This window comes from Lepidochelys kempii, chromosome 10, assembly GCF_965140265.1.
Source record: "Lepidochelys kempii isolate rLepKem1 chromosome 10, rLepKem1.hap2, whole genome shotgun sequence".
Lineage (NCBI taxonomy): Eukaryota > Metazoa > Chordata > Testudines > Cheloniidae > Lepidochelys > Lepidochelys kempii.
The window spans coordinates 56,389,893-56,410,548 of NC_133265.1; the positions used below are offsets into that span (position 1 = coordinate 56,389,893).

At 42.7% G+C, this 20,656-nt stretch overlaps 2 protein-coding genes across 5 annotated transcripts in view; both read left to right on the plus strand.

Annotated features, from left to right (window-relative positions):
• The window catches only part of MAPDA (N6-Methyl-AMP deaminase), a 103,805-nt gene that overhangs the window by 33,586 nt on the left and 49,563 nt on the right, over positions 1-20,656 (plus strand). The window lies entirely within an intron of this gene.
• TM2D3 (TM2 domain containing 3) lies at positions 4,193-19,584 on the plus strand. Of its 4 annotated transcripts, none has more exons than XM_073303705.1 (7): positions 4,193-4,495; positions 5,813-5,908; positions 13,177-13,260; positions 14,372-14,529; positions 14,873-15,047; positions 15,708-15,783; positions 18,337-19,584. In XM_073303705.1, exons 1-7 carry the CDS (start codon positions 4,402-4,404, stop codon positions 18,500-18,502), a joined length of 849 nt encoding a protein of 282 aa, XP_073159806.1. In that variant the 5' UTR covers positions 4,193-4,401; the 3' UTR covers positions 18,503-19,584. The 4 variants fall into 4 exon arrangements, with proteins under 4 accessions (XP_073159806.1, XP_073159805.1, XP_073159808.1 ...); XM_073303704.1 differs by having other exon boundaries at positions 4,195-4,495; positions 5,810-5,908; XM_073303707.1 differs by lacking the exon at positions 13,177-13,260 and having other exon boundaries at positions 4,196-4,495.

Sequence of the window (20,656 nt, forward strand, 5' to 3'; positions counted from 1 at the left end):
ATCTTATGTACCCTACATGACAAACTTAAGCTATGCAGAATTTAAGTTTTTATTTTGTTTTGTTTTTTTGAAGTGTAAATTTCTAGGACCCCTGACTGCAGATATAACCTTCCAAATGTGAACAGTTGTAAATCCGTTATATATCCACTTGTGTTTGCAGACAGTCTGAAACAATGACTCCGATTGACAGGGAATAGGTAAATTTACCCATCTCAGTGTAGTGTCATCTCATAGCCCAGTAATGACACTGTAATATCAACATCCCTATTAACAAATTGAAGGGGAAAAGGGATGGGAGTGAAGACTTGAAAGGGTGTGAACTGGAAGTTGTTGCAAGGAAGAAAATTCAGAGGGAACAGGCAAAGAGAAAATAGGGAAAAGGAGAAAAAGGGAAGTAGCAGCAGTTGTGTAAAGAAGAAGAACGTATGGTCTCAGTAACACTCAACATGGTAGTAAGATACTGTCAAGGTTCCTTCCCCACTCTGAACTCTAGGGTACAGATGTGGGGACCTGCAGGAAAACTCCCTAACCTTATTTTTTACCACCTTAGGTTAAAACTTCCCCAAGGTACAAACTATTTTACCTTTTGCCCTTGGACTTTATCGCTGCTACCACCAAGCGTCTAACAAATATATAACAGGGAAAGAGCCTGCTTGGAAATGTCTTTCCCCCCAAAATCCTTCCCAAACCCTACACCCCCTTTCCTGGGGACAGCTTGATAAAAATCTTCACTAATTTGCATAGGTGAACACAGACCCAAATCCTTAGATCTTAAGAACAATGAAAAAAGCAATCAGGTTCTTAAAAGAAGAATTTTAATTGAAGAAAAAAAGTAAAAGAACCACCTCTGTAAAATCAGGATGGTAAATACCTTATAGGGTAATCAGATTCAAAACATAGAGAATCCCTCTAGGCAAAACCTTAAATTACAAAAAGACACAAAAACATGAATATACATTCCATTCAGCACAGCTTATTTTATCAGCCATTTAAACAAAACAGAATCTAACACATATCTAGCTAGATTACTTACTAAGTTCTAAGACTCCATTCCTTTTCCGTTCCCGGCAAAAGTAACACCCAGACAGAGAGACCCTTTGTTTCCCCCCCACCCCAGCTTTGAAAGTATCTTCTCTCCTCATTGGTCATTTTGGTCAGGTGCCAGAGAGGTTATCTTAGCTTCTTAACCCTTTACAGGTGAAAGGGTTTTTCCTCTGGCCAGGAGGGATTTTAAAGGTGTTTACCCTTCCCTTTATATTTATGACAGATACCAACTAAATTTTTATTTATTTGGTATTACATAATCTTTATGCAACTTATTGAAATCAGTGATAGATCCATAGCAGATTGAGTTATTTAAAAGAAATCCTGAATTTATAGTCATCTCCCTTTTCTATATATAGACATGAAAACACTCCTGCTTTAGTGATTTGCATCACTTGTGATCTTTGATTAGGCTGTCATGGACAGGTGCTTTGAGTCCCATATGACTTGTACTTGTGAATTTCATCTAAGAGTGTAGCATATAAATTAAGGCTCCAGTCATGTGATGGTTACGTGGACACATTGTAAGAGTAAGGGCTAAACGTCACAGAGCAGAGACCCAGGCCATGAACCATACATGTTACTGTATCAGTGGATTTCAGCATATGGCTAAGTATTTTTAAAAAAACCCACCTTATCTGATAATCTGAACATCAAAATACCAGCAGAAATGAAAAGATCAGGTGGTTGGCTGGTTATTTCATTTAGACTATGTTCTTCAGGCTCCAGCTTCAATCATGCAGAATTAGGTGGTTGTGTTCAAGTTCATTCACCATTACTATAAATGCCTGATTTGTTACACCCACACAGGAATATGGAAGAGTCTGTAGCTCATGAGGATGAAAAAGGCAGATGGACAGATTGATGCTTGTGTTACTTATGCATTACTGAAGCTGTACATAGATTACCGCCCAAGAGACATATTAATAATCAACATGCTACCACCACAGCTATCTTCTAAGTATTGGACCCAATTGATAAGCTGATGGTGATGTACCCGTATGGTAATGGCAGGCAAGAGTTGACATAAATTAGATGAGAGCACAGGGGTCACATTGGTGACTGACTGGGAAATCTTGTCATGTCTGGAGTTTGAGTTAGATTAAGATAGGGTGAGTCCACTCTTCTCCCCACACCACTTAAGGAGAGGTGCAGGAGGGAAGATCCCCCAAGCCCAGAGGATGAGGAGAAGCTCTGCTCCCCATGCCATTCTTTACTTTAACCCCTGTGCCTTTTCTGTGCCTTGGTTTCCCAGGGGTGAAAGAGAAGCAGTCTGTTAGGGATGGGAGAGGCTCAGCTACTGCAGAAGGAGGAAGGGAGCAGGAGCCTGGTATACGTACCACTCCCTCAGTACTTGATGCAGGGAGACATGCTGTGCTGTTAGGGCATTGTAAAAGGGGGTTGAAGACTGCTTCATGGTGCTGGTCCCCGCATAGCACTGTCAGCTGGTGTAACGCTATCATTGCACTTCACAGAGGAGGTTGCAGGACTTTGTGTGAACACAGGGGTCGGCCTGGGAAGTTGTTGAATCAGGACCCTATAAAGCTAAATAAAGAAGGAAAAAAATTTAAAAGTTGTGTATGAACTTTTATCTGTCTCTGCATAGGGCCCCACCAAATTCATGGCCATGAAAAATGCAGCACGGACCGTGAAATCTGGTTTCCTGATGTGAAATCTGGTCTTTTATGTGCTTTTACCCGATACCATACAGATTTCATGGGAGAGACCAGTGTTTCTCAAATTGAGGATCCTCACCTAAAAGGGGGTTGCAGAGAGGAGTCATGGTATTGCCACCCATACTTCTGAGCAGCCTTCAGAGCTAGCTGGAGAACAGCGGCTGTTGTCCAGGTGCCCAACTCTGAAGGCAGCGCCCCGCCAGCAGGAGCGCAGAAGTAATGGTAATATCATACCATGCCACCCTTACATCTCTGTTACTGCCTTCAGAGCTGGGTGGCCAGAGAGTGGTGGCTGCTGTCTAAGGGGCCCAGCTCTGCCGGCAGCAGCACAGAAGTAAGCGTGGCAATACCATGCCACGCCATCCCTATTTCTCTGCTGCTGCTGGTGGCGGCTCTGCCTTCAGAGCTAGGCTCCTTACCAGCAGCTGCTGCTCTCCAATGGCCCAGCTCTGATGGCAGCACAGAAGTAAGCCAACCCCCGCTACAATAATCTTGCAACCCCCCCTACCTCCTGCAACTCCTTTTTGGGTCAGGAATCCTATAATTACAACACCCTGAAATTTCAGATTTAAATAGCTGAAATCATAAAATGTATGATTTTTAAAATCCTATGACCATGAAATTGACCAAAACGGACAGTGAATTTGGTAGGGCCCAAGCTATCTAGATATGCCAGGTGTCCAGTGTTTGACTGGAACACCTGGTCGAAATGGGACGCTGGCTGCTCCAGTTAGCACCACTAACTGTGCCGTTAAAAATTCGGTCTGTGGTGCAGTAGGACTAAGGCAGGCTCCCTACCTGGCTCCCCAGAAGTGGCGACACGTTCCTTGGCTCCTAGGTGGAGGCACGGCCATGGGCACTCCGTACACTGCTCCCACCCTGAGCTCAGGCTCTGCAGCTCCTATGAGCCGGGAAACACTGCAGGGGTGGTGCCAGCGGTTGGAGGCAGCTCCCAGAGCAGGATATGTTGCTGCTTCCCGCCCGAGGTGAGCACCATCCAGAGCCCACGCCCCAAACCCCTGCCCAAGATGGGAATCCCCTCCCGCACTCCAAACCCCCCAGCCTAGAGCCCCCTCCTGCATCCCAGCACTCACCCACCCTCCAGTACCCCAACCGCCTACCCCAGTCCAGAGCCCCCTCCTGCATCCTGAACACCTCATTTCTGGCCCCGCCCTGGAGCCCACACACTGAGCCAGTATCCCCTGCCACACCACAACCCCCTGCCCCACCTCCCTCATTTGTGGCTCTATCCAGGAGCCCCCGCCCCCCGCATCAGAGTCCCCTAACTCCCTTCCACACAACTGCCCCAACTCCCTGCAAATGAGCACGTGAGGGTGGCGGAGAGCGAGGGGGGATGGAAGGGGTGTGGGTGTGGGGCCTTGGGGAAGAGGCGGCACAAGGGTAATTAGAAAGTTGCCAGCCCTATCGGAGAGGGGCGGGGTGGCATAGCCTATCAGATGGGGGCGCTGATGGGTCATAGGAGGACGCGCTATTCCAGCTCGCGCCTCACCCCAGCCACAGGCCCTTCGTCTGGTTCCCCTGCCGTCTAGGCCAACCCCTCAGCCCGCCCCGCCGCAGGAGAGGGGCCGTCCCCGCAGCTCCTGCCCCACCCGCGCGGGCCGTGTCTTCGCGCTCTGCGCCTGCCGGGAAGGGGATCGGCGAGGCCCCGGATGGAGCCAAGATGGTGGCGCTGGCGGTGCCTGGGCTGTCGGCTTTGAAGCGGCTTTGCAGCGTCGCGCTCTTCGTCTCGCAGCTCTACGTGTTCTCGGGCCGCGGTGAGTGCGGTCGGCACCCGTCCTGCTCGGGGCTCGTCTGCCGCCCGCCGCCTAAGGGCGAGGGAGGGGCCGCGGCACTGCGCGGCCTGGGAAGGCGGCTCCCCGCTACCCCCTATGCAGACTCCCCCGAGCTTTGCCTTCCCCGGTTGTAGGCCGGTAGGAGAAGCCATGGCCTCCGAGCCGGCGTCCCGTGCCACTGACCTGCCGTCCTCATGTAGCCGTCCCTCCTGTCTGAGCTCGGGCTGATGGTGCCTATAGACTTAGCCCAGGGCCCTGCCTGCTCTGTGCCAACATGACCCCGGTCTGCGTTTCTTTTTCTCCGTGCTGCTGCGCCGTGTGCTGGTGGTCTGGCTGCCTCTGTTGGGGAGGTGGCTGCTTTGTGGTGGTGTCGTTTAATTAGCTCCGTGAACAACAACTTGTCAAAGTGATATAAGGAAATAATTTTGTACAGGGTATAATTCATCTGTGGAACTCATTGCCACAGGAATCTTGGTGTGGCCAAGAGTTAAAGACTCAAGAAAGAATTAGGCTTTTATGGGACTAATGAGAATCTTCAACAAACATTAGGTAGATTAAAATGACTTTTAGATGGAATCTGTCTAAACAGGACTTAGTCTTGAAAAGTGTTATAGTCTAAAAAATGTTACCATGTTGTTTATAAGGTATTTTGGGTTTCTCAACCACATGTGGTTATATACATGTGGTAAACATGTTTATTTTCCCATCCTGGTGTGCACCACATACCCTGTGTGATCATGTATTATGGGTATAATTTGTGTTTTGTTTTGTTTATTAAATAGTTATGAAGGTGAGTAGTCCCACCAAGTCAATAGAACTACTTACATGAGCAGAGTTGAATATTACTAAGTGTTTGTAGAATTGGGGCCATAGTCTCCAGCCAGTTCTGTGGTGCAGTTTTCTTACTAAAATGGCCAGTGAGTAACTTCATGTTTAATTATTTTTGTTCTGTAATAGACAGTATACTGTAACATTTGCATTCCAAACAGTGTAGCTTCCTACTAGGTCACAAAAACTTAAGAGTGAAACTGATGAGAAACAAATTAAAATTAATTTTTATTGTCTTAGGTGGAGTAAAATGCAAAACCCTAATGAACAAAGTAGGGGAATCTGTGGAGCTTTTTTAAATATTAATTTTATCCCAAAGATGACCCTTCTTAATATCAAGAAGGCAGCTTGATGTTTTATGTTAGAGTGCTAGGATTAAACAGTGTTTGAAGACCAGTTAAATTCTAGGATTATTATATCCTCTTAACAGTAACTGAAATGCATTGAATCTGTTAATTTTTCTTATAGCAGGATCCTTGATGACAACAGAGCACTCAAAACAACAGTTTGTGTCTACAAAAGGTGTAACATCTCCAAGTACAAGTACTCCATATACTAGAGCAACAGGTACAAAAGTTTGTTCTTCTATTATAGCTCCTAAGAAAACAATAGATTTATAGATTCCAAGGCCTGAAGGGACCCTTGTGATAATATAGTCTGACCTCCTGTATCACACAGACCATAGAATTTCCCAAAATAATGTATGCTGCACATCTTTTAGAAAAACATAGTCTTGAATTTTGATTCAAAATTGTTAGTGTTAGAGAATCCACCACAACCCTTGGTAAACTGTTCCAATGATATCCTTATAAGCTTTTTTCGTAATAGTCCTGAGTTTAAGAGTAAAATCATTGAATGAGGTATTAGAAAACTAACTGCAATGTAGACATACCCACAGGGTGCAGTGTACCTCTTAATGATGAAACACTCTGTACAGTTAGATATCCACAGCTGGCCAGCACCAGCTGACTTGGGCTTGCGTGGCTCAGGTTAAGGGGCTGTTTAATTGTGGTGTAGAAGCTGGGGCTCAGGGTCCAGCCCAGACTCTGGGACCCTCCACCTCATGGGGTCCTAGAACCCTGAGCCCCGTGTCTACATCATAGTTAAACAGCTCCTTAGCCTAAGGGCCCCCCCCCCCCCCCCCCCGCGCAAGCCTGAGTCAGGCAGCACAGGCCAGCCCTGGGTTTTTAATTGCAGTGTAGACATACCCTGAGGCACCATGAATTATTTTCCAAAAGACCATAACTACTAGTTAGGGTTGTGTAAATAAAGAACTCATCCATGCAAACCCCACATGATCATTTAAGGGGACCTACATTCACAGACTTAAAGAAAAGGAGTACTTGTGGCACCTTAGAGACTAACCAATTTATTAGAGCATAAGCTTTCGTGAGCTACAGCTCACTTCCTCAGATGCATATCGTGGAAACTGCCTCTGTATCTGTACAAGTTTTTTCATGCAGTTGATAGATTTCCACTCCATACGGCTAAATGCAGTGCCTTGCATAATGACAGGTTTCAGAGTAACAGCCGTGTTAGTCTGTATTCGCAAAAAGAAAAGGAGTACTTGTGGCACCTTAGAGACTAACCAATTTATTAGACCATAAGCTTTTGTGAGCTACAGCTCACTTCCTCAGATGCATATAAGTGAGCTGTAGCTCACGAAAGCTTATGCTCTAATAAATTGGTTAGTCTCTAAGGTGCCACAAGTACTCCTTTTCTTTTTGCGAATACAGACTAACACGGCTGTTACTCTGAAACCTGTCATTCACAGACTTGACACCAGCATGTCACATTAGCCCAGGGGTGGCCAATCTGAGTCAGAATTTACCAATGTATGTTGCCAAAGAGCCACAGTAATATGTCAGAAGCTCCCCATCCGCTCCCAGCACCACCCGCCCACCGACAGCCCCACTGATCAGCGCCTCCCCACACCTCCTGATCAGCTGTTTCTTGGCATGCAAGAGGTGGGAGGGGAGGAACCAGGGCACAGCAGGCTCAGGGGAGGGAGTGGGAAGGGGTGGAGTGGGGGCAGGGTCTGTAGCAGAGCCAAGGGGTGAGCAGCGCTCTTCTTCCCTCCTCCCCCCCCCCCCGGGGGGGCACACTGGAAAGTTGGCACCTGTAGCTCCAACCCTGGAGTCGGTGCCTATACAAGGAGCTGCATATTAACTTCTGAAGAGCTGCACATGGCTCCGGAGCCACAGATTAGCCACCCCTGTGATAAACCATTCAGTGACACTCCATGCTTCCACACAGGTTGGATATAAAACAATGATTTTTTTTTTTTAAACCAAAAACCTAAAATGTTGCATTTTTATTTCACTCTGAGTTTTTGTTTACATTTTTTTCTTTTTTAAAAGTAAACCAATTTGAAATGTAATTTTAAATAGGTTTACTTTTAAAAAAGAAAAAAATGTAAACAAAAACTCAATCTACTGTAATCTATTAACTAGTTTAACTAAAAGATTCAAGAAAAACATGTTTGCTGCTTAAGTTCTAAAGAAAAGTTGTAAAGTCCACTGGTCTGGTGGAAGTCACTTTTGAAGTGCTAAGCCAGATTTGACAGCAGTAGCCTCTTGTGCAGGCACAGAGAATATTTTCTTCATTTGAGTTCATACAACTAGTTCAGTTCAATGACTTGCTTATTCAAAGTTGAGAAACTGATTGGGAAATGAAAAAGCAGGAAATCTTGTTTTCCTTAGAAACTAGGAATAAAAGCAAGGTGTTAGAGGATGAGCTCTACTAGTTCTAAAATATTGATGGAAATGGTGACTAAGGACAATCAGTACAATTCACTATTTACAGATAATACTTCCTTTGTGTAATAAACCAGCTTTAAATGCAAAATATTTTTGATAAGTTTTTTCTTACCTATACAGCAAATTAAAAGTAGTCTTATTTAATAGAAAACAATTTTAAAATAATGCTTTTTGTGCATTTTTAATTTAATTCCAATTTCTATCCAAATGCAGATTGACACAAGGCATGAGTAAAAATTAATCTAGTAAATAAAAGATGTCATTCATAATGTTTACAAGTAAAAAAGTAAATTAAATAAATCTGAAAACATTAAGCTATATAATTTCTTAAATGTGTATTGACATAGTGTATCCCCTGGTTAGCAAAGAGAAGTTTGAAATATAGCGTAAAGGCTATATTAAGATGCAAATCAACATGTTTTAATGATTACCTACCAATGAGAATCAACCTTCATTTAGGAAAACAGTTAAAGGACACATGCAAAACAAGATTAACATTGATTTAAATCTTGATTAAAATCAGGTATTTTAATTGCTACACTGTGCTTCCATAAGAATCTGCTTCCACCTCACACCCTATTCAAATATAGGTAATTCATTGTTATGCAAAACTTCAACTCCAGTCTCCACAGTATTTACATACTTACTGTTTGCAAATGTGCACTGGGTAAGTGTGTGATAACTTAGGTGTTTTGTGGCGAAAGTATGAGGTTAGAGTTAAGTTTTCTGGATGTGAGTTGGAAATGGGTTCCTTGGGGATGGGCGGAATAGGTCAGTGAGTGGCTAATGTGATGTGTGGATTTTGGCATTTGTGAAATAAATAAATAAAAGATACATCACTCCTTGAATGCTACATACAGTTCTGGTTGCCCCATCTCAAAAAAGGTATTTTACAATTGGAAGAGGTGCAGAGAAGGGCAACAAAAATGATTAAGGGTATGGAACAGCTTTCGTATAAGAAAAGATTTTAAAAGACTGTGACTTCTGAGCTGAACAAAGAGATGACTGAGTGGGAGATGACAAAGGTCTATAAAATCACAAATGGTGTGGAAAAAGTGAATAGGGAAATGTTGTTTACCCCTTCACATAACACAAGAACCAGGGATCGCCCAATAAAATTAATAGGCAGCATGTTTAAAACAAATATAAGAACGTATTTCACACAGTGTCCAGTCAACCTGTGGCATTCATTGCCATGGGATGTTGTGGAGGCCAAAAGTATAGCTGGATTCAAAAAACAATTAGATAAGTTCATGGAGGATAGGTCCATGAATGGCTGTTTCCCATGCTCTGTTTATCTAAACCTCTGACTGCCAGAACCTGGCCCTGGATGACAGGATGGATCATTGGATAATTGCCCTGTTCTGTTCATTCCCTCTGAAGCATTTGGCACTGGCTGCTGTTGGAAGACAGGAAACTGGGTTAGATAGACCATTGGTCTGACTCAGGATGGCCATTCTTATATTTACACATTCTTAAGATCCCCTTAACCCAAATAACTTTTGTTAGCAGCTAAAGACCCCAAATGAAATCAGCCCCATTGCACAAACTTAGTAAGAGAGTTCTGCCTCAGAAGGCTTACAAGAACAAGATAAAGGGTGGGACAAGAACAGATAAAGGGTGGGAGACAAGACACATGCAGACATGGTTAGAGTGACTTGGCCAGGGTCACACAGCAGGTCCGTAACAGAGCCAGGTATAGAACCAAGGTCTCTAACTGATGATTTTTCTCCTTTTATGGGGTTGCATGGGTAGTGCCCTTGCGGAGGCTTGGATGAAGAATAAATTTGGTGGAGGGGAGAGCATAGTGGCAGGTCTCAGCCGGTGAACTATAAATTAAGTGTAAAATGTGCTACTGTTAATAACTGGCATTTGTGAGACTAGTATAAGAAGCAGAAGTTGTGCTAAGAAGTGATTTCATTTGCTAAGAAGTGATTTCATTGTGACACTTGTAGCTTGAGTGTTTATGGAAGAGAGTAAAAGTGTCCAATCTGACTAGTAATTTAACAGTAATAAAAACAGTTATTCAGAGTTCAGTTCCTATGATGTCAGATAACCAGGCTTAATTAGTTTATTAATCAAAGGTAGATAAGCACAATACAGAAAGTTTAATACACTACCAATATCGGGAACAGTCTTGGTGTTTACATCTTTAGTCTGTTCCAGAATATTAGGTCAATTCTGCTTCTGTTTATATTCCTCCTGTTTACAACGGATCGAAGATTCCACAAATTCTAGTGTATTACCAAAGACCGTACATCCTTCCTCTATTTAGTACTGTATATATATTTTATAGAAGACAAAGACCACTTACCAACCATACCTAGCAGACTGTTCATATTTGGTGAGACTCAACAGAATATCCATCTTATTCTGACAGATGATACACATGCGAAGGAAAGAGAGGTTACAGCAGTTTAAGGCCAAGTACATTTCCACAAGAAATCTATTATCAATACAAAGCATTCTGAGAGTACATTTTATAATTATACAACTTAGCATGACTATAAAGTGTTCTGAAAATATATTGGCTAATAGAACTCTGTAAATATGTTTGAGATCTTATTAATGTTTAAACACTTTGAGGTCTTTGGTTAGATATATTGGTTTATGATTTTCATCATGGCAAAAAGTTAAGGTAACAGTACAGAACCTTGTGTCACTCCACTAAGGCTAGTGGTTGTTAATGTATTAATCTCAAAAGGGCAGAGATGTCAGAACTTTACAGACAGCACAAAATTATTTAGGTTAGTCAAGATCAGAGAAGACCATGAAGAATGTTAAATGAAGCTAAGTGAATGAAGAACACATTGGATGATAAAATTGTTTTGTGAACACTGGAGGAAAAATTTTAAACTGCTCAGACGCCTTCTAGTTACTAGTTCTAAATTAACTCTGTTAACTGGAGATGGGGAAGAGAGACCTGGATGTCATTTTTGGACAGCTCACTGCTCATCAGCAGTCATAAAAGCAAACAGTGTTAGAATGCCTAAGGAGCAGGATGGGTGGTAATATGGAAAATACTATCCCATTATATAAATCAGTAACGTAACCTGTAATACTGTATTCTGTTCTGGTCACCCCATCTCAAAAAGGATAAGTAAAAACTACAGGGACATGTATTTTGTATTTCTCATGATATAAGCCCTTTGCTATTTAATATTTTTATTAATGTGAAATAAAACATAAAATCAGTACTGATAAAGTTTTCAAATGACACAGATTGGGTAAGTGGTAAATAATGAAGAGGACAGGTCACTGATATAGAACAATCTGGATCACTTGGTAAGCTGGGCGCAAGCAAACAATACATGTTTTAATATGGTCAAATGTAAAATTGTTCATCTAGGAACCAAGAATGTAGGCCATACTTCTGTGATGGAGGACTTTATCCTGGGAAGCCGTGACTCTGAAAAGGACTTTGGGGTCCTGGTGGATAATCACCTGAGCATAAGCTCCCAGGGCAATGCTGTGGCCAAAATTGTTTTTATGATTTTTGGATGCATAAACAGGAATCTCAAGTAGGAGTAGGGTTATTGCTATCTCTGTATTGAGATTAATATGACTGCTACTGGGAGAGTATGTCCTGTTCTTGTGTCCACAATTCAAGAAGGTTGTTGATAAATTGGAGAGAATTCAGAGAAGAGCCACGAGAATGATTAAAGAAGTGGAAAACATGCCTTACAGCTCAAAGAGTTCAATCTATTTAGCTTAACAAAGAAGGTTAAGGGGTGACTTGATTACAGTCTGTAAGTACTTATGTGGGGGACAAATATTTGCTAATGGGCTCTTCAGTCTAGCAGGCAAAGATAACAAGATCTAATGGCTAGAAGTTGAAACTAGACATTCAGACTTTAAATAAGGTGTATATTTTTTAACAATGAGGGCAATTAATCATTGAAACAACTTACCAAGGGTTGTGGTGGCGTCTCTGTCACTGGCAATTTTTAAATCAAGATTGCATGTTTTTCTAAGAGAGATGCTGTAGTTGAAACAGGAATTAATTCAAGAACGTTCTATAGGCTATGTTATGCAAGATGTCAGACTAGAGCAGGGGTAGGCAAACTTTTTGGCCTGAGGGCCACATCAGGATTCCAAAACTGTGTGGAGGGCTGGGTAGGGAAGGCTGTGCCTCCCCAAATAGCCTGGCCCCCGCCCCATCACACTTCCTGCCCACTGACTGCCCCCCTCAGAATCCCTGACCCATCCAACCCCCCCTGTTCCTTGTCCCTGACCCTCCCCCTGGACTCCCATGCCTGTCCAACCACCCCCTGCTCTGTGTCCCCTGACTGCCCCCTGGGACCTCCTGCCCCTTACCAAATCTCTCTGCCCCCTTACCATGCCACTCAGAGCACCAGGACTAACAGCCGTGCTGTCTGGCCAGAGCCAGCCGCCCTGAGCACTGGGGGCATGGCGAGCTGAGGCTGCGGGGGCGGAGGGACAGCATGGGAGGGGCCGGGGGGGCTAGCCTCCCTGACTGGGAGCTCAAGGGCTGGGCAGGACGGTCCCATGGACTGTAGTTTGCCCATCTCTGGACTAGAGGATCACAGTGATCCCTTCTGGTCTTAGACACTATTCATCTAAAACAAAAGGACATTCAATTAAATTGAATGGTGGCAAATTCATAAGTTACAGAAAGTGGAATATTTTAATGTAGTGCATAATTGACGAGATTTTATTGTACAAGATATTACCGAGGTTTAAAGCATAGCCTGATTTAAAAAAAAGAAAGAAAAGGATTCCATGTTTATATGGATAACAAGCATCCAAAGTTAGAACTGTAAAATATTTAAATGGCTTTGGAAAGAATATAAACCTTCAAGCTTCAGGTTATAAACTGACCTTTGATCTTAGTATCTTTGATAGGAAGAAATTTTCCCTGGGACAGATTATCCCATATTTTTTACTGGAGGGCAGGGGTCAGATTTGGCTCTGTGGTGTGAGCTGGGAGGTATGGGGAAGTAGAGTGTTAGGATGTATCAGTGCTTTGCCCACCGCTGAAAACACCCATCAATTAATTATGGTGCTCCCCACAAAACTGACCACTTCATTCTGCCCTTCCCCCACTTGATTTAGATTCTCATACTCATACTTCACACACAACTGATGCAGACCGTGGGAGGAGAAAGACCGGCATCAGAATCTTGATCCATTTCCCAGGTTTGGAGGTGACAAACATGAGGGGGAGGGATCTTCACTCCCTGCAGGAGGTCACAGGAGCTGTTGCTCTCCAATCTGTGTTTGTGTGCTCCAGCCCTGTGCTTTCAGGAGGGAGTAGTGTCTGATTGATGGCATGGTGGGACAAGGTAGTAATGGACTCAAATGCTGATATATGGTGTATGGCCAATGCTGGCTGCTGCTGAGCTCTGCTGTAGGGTTCTTCCTTTTGAAGCAGCTGATACTGGTTGCCGTTAGAGGTGGGATGCCTTAATACATGAGCTACTGGTTTATGTTAGCTGTAAGTGGAGAGTACAGTAACTCCCCACTTAATGTCCTCTCGCTTAATGTTGTTTTGATGTTGCGTCCCTGCTCCATTTCAGAACATGCTCATTTAATGTTGTGCAATGCTCCGCTACTTTGTCCATGGCTGGCAGCCCTCCATCAACTTCCCTACACCACTCCCACCCGCTGGCGGACCCCGCGGATCAGCGCCTTCCTCCTGCTCTTCCTGCCTGCGGCAATCAACTGTCTTGCAGCATTCAGGAGGCTGCGGGGAGGAGTGAGGATGCAGTGCGCAGCCTTCCCCCTCCCTCCCCTGTCTCCTGCCCGCGGCAGTTAGCTGGTTTGTGGCATTCAGGAGGGAGGCTGTGTGCCGCATTGTCGCTCCTCTCCCAAGCCTTCTGAATGCCGCAAGACAGCTGATTGCCACGGGCAGGAAGCGGGGGAGCAGGGGGAAGGCGCTGATCCACAGGGTCTGCCTGCAGGCTGGGGGTGAAGGGGGTATAAGGGAGCTGATGGGGGGCTGCCAGCCTGTTTAATACCTGTATTAAATTGCTTATTTAAAATGTATATAATGCCTTTTGTCTGGCAAAAATTTTTTCCCCAGGAACCTAACCCCACCTATTTACATTAATTCTTATGGGGAAATTGGATTCGTTTAACATCGTTTCGCTTAAAGTCGCATTTTTCAGGAACATAACTACAACGTTAAATGAGTTACTATACTTTATTATGAAATTATTTAAAGTAACATACAGTAAAAGTGTGTGCCTATACAGTAGTGTAGGTAATGCTAAACCTCTTATTCTTAACCAATCCTTTCTCCCTTCAGAGACTACAGAGATTCCATCTTATGTGAGTAAGTGTCCCAGCAATGGGCTGTGCAGCAAATTGCCTCCAGACTGCATGACTTGTAAAACGAACTTCTCCTGTGTATATGGGAAGCCAGCCACTTTTGATTGCAAGATTAAGCCACAAATTCATTGTGTTGTAAGTAATTAACCAATTTCTTTGTATATGGAATTTGTCACTTGTTAAAGGTACTGTGTAGTTTAAATTATGTCCTAAAACTTATAAAGATGTTACAAAACAAATTTCTAGGCATAAATACTTACCTAGCAAGTATAATTATTTCTTTAACAGTTCTCTAGTATCCAGTACCCAACTATTGAAGTGCTGAATATAATATATAGGTAGCAAATAAAACAGCTTGTCCATCTTGTTCTGTCTTCTCACAGATTTCACTGCTGTGCAAAGGATTTTTTTATATCCTGTGAAACATTCTTGATATACTGTTTAAGATTATTTACATTGATAATACTGTCCTTTATAGGATCAGAGAAACAATGAAGTGGAGAATTTTACAATCAACATGACTTGCCAGTTTTGCTGGCAGCTTGAACCTGCTGATTATGTATGTACCAATTCTACAAGTTGCATGACAGTCTCTTGTCCGAGACAACGATATAACGCCACTTGTACAGTACATGATCATATTCATTGTCTAGGTAAGTTGGTCTACAAATGAATGGTTTAGAGGATTCTTTTGTGAAGAATTTTTGAACATACTTTTATTCATTGTAGTGGATAAACGTGCATAAACTTATTTCAATGTCTAGTTTGTTTTTTGTTGAGATACTGTGCATTGTTTAGTTTCACTTTATAGTCTGACACTATTTTAAAATTATGATATGGTGCTTTAGAACCGTTGTCTCAACAGTAATCTTACATTAGGGTTATTGGGAGTGTTTTCTCTCCTGTGTTCACTTTCTTCAATGGAATTATTTGATGCAGCATCAACAGAACTTGCATTGAGGTGTAGTTTATCGCATAAATTAAAAACATCCTGTCAATTAACATTTGAAATCACAAGAAGTTTAATATAGGCTCTAAATCAAGAGACTTGGCTCTTGAGTTTCCTTAATTTGGTGGTGGTTTGGTGGAAACCCATCTAGAAAGTTTAGGGAATGGAGATAGTGTTCAGGCTTTCATATTGTTGGTCTCATCAGAAAAGACAGGTTGAGTTACTGATGCTATTTAAATGCAGAACAGACATTTGTTGTGAGGAGTAATTTGGCATATGTGCGCCTCAAATTTCAGTTCCTGAGTCAATCTTTAGCCTTTGTTCATGACATCAGAATTTGAATGTATTTCATTTCTCTTCTCAGGTAACCGTGTCTTTCCTAAGATGCTTTACTGCAACTGGACTGGAGGCTATAAATGGTCTACAGCCTTGGCACTAAGGTAGACTGAAAGTATTGCAGAACTTCAAGTTCAAATTATATATGAATGCATTTCCTTAAATGGGTTTCTCTTTTCAATGGTGTATTTATTTCCTAACCTTACACTAAACTGAGTACAAAATATTTAATATTTTCTGAGACTTTTGACCAAAAGTATGCTTATGATTTAATATAAAATGGCCAGTGTTAACTGTTTTCCATACTACTGGGGTCAGATTTAGGTATCTGTGTATTGGGTGGAGGGAGGTGGTATTCTTCCAAGCTTTGGCCACAGAATAAGCTCCAATTAAGGGAATAACCAAAATGAGAGACTGTTTGTTTGTAATTTTGAACATCTGTACAATCTGTTGTGACTATGCATGTCATACTGAATTTGGCTATCTTTTTGGGGCTTGATACCCTGGCTAGACGTTATTAGATTCCTTGACTGGAGGAAAGAAAACTGGTGGTGTTTCCCAAACAGCATCCACTCACGGTGCCAAAATGAACCCTTGCTCATTGTAGAGCAGGGGTAGTCAATAATTTTTAGTCAAGGCCCAAATTTCTTGGTCAAGCTATAGTCAAGGTCCAGACTGCAGAGAAACATTTTTCACGTCACAATAACAATAATAATGACAATAATAAGTAAGAGAGATTTTGCGGTCCATTCAAAAGCTTCTGGCGATCTGGATTTGGCCCCTGGTTCACTTAGACTCTAAAAACAGGGGTAGCCAATATTTATGAATACCGCGCTTCCTTTTCTCACACACTATAATGAGCAACAAAACAGCTGCTAATGTTGATGTAAATTATCGTTGGGCAGCTGAGATGAATGGGGCAGTTGACTCTTTTAGAGTTGTTCCAGACTTGGGTAGATGTCATTATGCTGGTTATAGCTGGCTCATGATAGGTATCAGCTTTTAAAAAAAAAAAAAAAAGAACTGAGATCTTGGAACACAAGATGACAGCTTGGGAGAGGTGCCAGTATTCTATACTGTTAAACCAGGCTGTAACTTTTGATTCTTCACACAATAAGCGCTAAAGCGTCATACTCACTGTGGTGGTTTGGATGTTGCCACAGGACCTCAATATGTGTGTACAACTTGACTATGAAACAAGAATTATCTCCTTTATTTTTTTTTTTAAATTCATTCAAAATTCCCTTAAAAGGTAAATTATATAAGGGCTGATATGAGAGCCTGTACTACATAATTTATCATAAGTTATGTGAACAAAAATGGTAATAGACGTTTTGTTAGAAAGCTGGTCTGACATGCTCTCTTTTGGAGCTAGAACCGTTGCCTTCTCTGTCTGCAGCTGGAGAAACTAAGCTTTACCCAAACACCACAAGAGCACAGTCTCCTCCCTCTAGCACCTTTCAGCCCCTGCCAGTTCGGGAAACTTGGAGCCCAAAGTCAGAGCAGCTCACTAGCCAACTTTCTTTTTATGGAGAGAAGCTTAAAATAACATAAATCATTTCATACACCTCTACCCTGATATAATGCGACCCGAGAAACGCGGGTTTGCATACAACGCAGTAAAACTCTGACACGCTCTGAGCAGCGTGTTAAGGGTGCCGGGCTGGGGCGGAGGGCTTGGATAAGGGACAGAGGGTCTCGGGGGCGGTCAGGGGCTCCCCCCGCAGGTCTGGGAGGCAGGAGCTCTGGGGGGGGGCACTTTTGGGGGCCCCACAGTCTCAGAGTGGGCCGGGGCGAGGGAAGCATGGGGTAGGGGGCTTCAGGGAAGGGATCCCCCCTGCACTCACTGGCAGTGGTGGAAGCGGAGCAACCCAGCCCCCGCCTGCTCCACTCCGCTGGCTCCCAGCCGCAGCGCTCCGCTTCCCACTGCCGGTGAGAGCAGGACCTTTCCCCAACACCGCCCCCCTGTGACACGGCTGGGGCCAGGGCAAGAAAGCAGAGCAGGCTGGGGCCACGTCTCTGCCCTTCCCGCCGCCGGTGAGCGCAGAGGGCATCCTTTCCCCAACCTCCATGCACTCACCGGTGGCGAGAAGCGGAGCGACGCGGCTGGGAGCTGGCAGAGTGGAGCGGGCTGGGGCCACGTTGCTCCGCTTCCTGCCGCTGCCGGTGAGTGCCTGTCAGAGGGCGGGGTGCGTGGATAGGGACAGGGAGCAGGGGGGTTGGGTGGGGTCCTGGGGGTGATTAGGGACGGCGGTCTCTGGAGGTGGCAGTCAGGGAACAAGGAACAGGGGGGCCAAAGCAAGTTCAATATAACACGGTCTCACCTATAACGTGGTGAGTTTTTTTTTTGTCTCCTGAGGACCGCGTTATATCGGGGTAGAGGTGTATCTTGTATCTGCAGAGTTTCACAAAAGACTTGGAGAAATATTTTTAATTAAGAACTAGTGCTTTTTAATACATATTTCTATCAAAACATTTTTATCACTATTACTTTTAGAGTCCTCCAGCCACTTTGCATAAGATATTCATAATTTCCTGAGCCTATATATGATATGATATAAAATTACTATCTGTGTGGTGTAAATATTTAAAGGTGAGTTGACATCCAAATTCGGGATTCTTCACAACTATGTTAATGAATTATGTTGTATTCCTAGCATCACCCTGGGTGGATTTGGAGCAGATCGTTTCTACTTGGGCCAGTGGAGGGAAGGTCTGGGCAAACTCTTCAGCTTTGGTGGACTGGGAATATGGACGCTAATAGATGTGCTACTAATAGGAGTTGGATACGTGGGGCCTGCAGATGGATCTCTCTACATTTAAGTATACACAAAACATGATCCAGAGAAGGATCAAATTTGCGAAGGAGCCTAAAAAAAATTGGTCCTTAAAGGTAGAACTAGGAACACGTTCTCTGTGTGCACATATTTTAATGTACAGTATCTGTACTTAGCCTGCCTTGAACTAAGGTAAAATAAATGAGTGGATCACTAAACAGTGTTTATTTGTAATTAATTTCCTTTGGCTTGCAAGTACTGTATTTTTTTCTATGAAAAATGTTTAAGTTGCACAGCTAAACAAGTTGACTACTGTTCCTGAAGAAAATATAAACTAATTAAAATATTAAATTAAGAATTGCTTACCTCTTATTTGTATGTTGTCTGAATTTAGCTATCTAACAAGCTTCCCTAAATATGCTAGCAAGAATTTTTTTCACGTTTATGGCAAGATAAAGTGCTTTTGTAAACCTAAACTACTTGGGCAATATGTAGATTGCCATCTATTGTAATCTTAATTACATGTAGTTTCTCTTCTGTTTTTCACTTTGGGATATCACAAACTTAATTTTTCTGCTGTAATTGTAAATTTGTGGCTTTTTAGAATTAGTATGAAATAACACTAAAAATGTAATATCTTAAATAACTTGAAAAGTACACTGCAGGACACTTTCCAGCGCACTGGTGTTTCTGCTTTGCCTTGACCTGAGAGAGAATTGTATATGGCATAATTTTTGTGCTCTCAAACTTACAGGGTGTTAATATAAATCTAAAAAGGAGATCTGGTAATTAACTTGTTTATCAGCTAAAGATTTGGTAACAAAGTATTTTTTTATTGAAAAGTTGTCTGATATTTACTTGTTTCCATAATGTCACTGAAGGTTAGTACATTCTAGAAGGCTGTAACATTTGTTTTCTGATTTTTTTTATTAGGCAATTCATATTTTCAACTTTTTTGGGTTTTTAAGTCCTACCTCTGACCTTCGTGTCCTCTTTCCAAGGTCCTCTATAGCAATCCAGTCTTAAATTGTGTGGCAGGACTCCTTGGCTTCTGCAGCACTAAACTGCACTACACTGAAAACTGTCAGTTGGATAAACTAAAATTGAATTAAATATGATGAAAATTAATGGAAGTAGTGTTGTGTTTTTATTTTCTATTCAGTTTTTTCTTGCTGCCACTCTTTCAATCTATACATGCATCTGGAAGGGGGAGAGGAGGAAAATAGTAATGCTCTTGGCAGCTCTGCCTGCAAAATAAACTTCACCCATATAAGCGATTCTTTTACAGTTGATTGCGTAGATACTATGAGCTCCACTAAATTTAGCTTCCCCTTGCTAGGACTTGAATATGCTCCGAGGCTCCGTTGGGCTTCTTTGGCATGGTTCCTTTTAATTAAGGGGAAAGAAGTGGTGATATCTTTCAAATACCACCATTTTTTTAGCACTGTGAGATGTGACTCACAGTAAACTGCAGATCTGTGTTCCTCTCGGTTCTCACAGGAGCAATGCAATTAGTTTAAATGGCAACTTTTAACACAGTTAATATTTTCCTCGGGTGAATGGGCAGGTCACACCTGTCAGAGCCATTGTTCCAGAGTTTCTGTAGAGTTACTGATATTGCTGAGTTGGGTACATAGTTTACATTTTTGAGGCTTTATGTGACTACACAGTCACTAACTTTTACAAAAAGAAAAGGAGTACTTGTGGCACCTTAGAGACTAACAAATTTATTTGAGCATAAGCTTTTGTGAACTACAGCTCACTTCATCGGATGCATGTAGCTCATGAAAGCTTATGCTCAAATAAATCTGTTAGTCTCTAAGGTGCCACCAAGTACTCCTTTTCGCGAATACAGACTAACACGGCTGCTACTCTGAAAACTAACTTTTATGGAAGCTGAAATTGTGGTGAATAAGATACCACTTTCAAAGAAGTGCTGTTGTATCCTAATAGATCAAACCAGCTGAAATGAAGCTAAGCCTCTAAGCAAAGCATTACGGAGCATTACCTGTTGGCTCAGTGCTTTAGGGTTGAGATCTTCTATCCTTACCCAGCTCTTCCCTTGGCTGGTGACTGGTTAAATGTGGCTGCTTTCTGTTTCATGTCCTGCTACTTGCCACGTTGTACCTTTCAAGCACCATCATATATCCTCAAGGAAAATAACCCCAGAATGTATTTGCTTCTCCTTCTTATCCTGAGG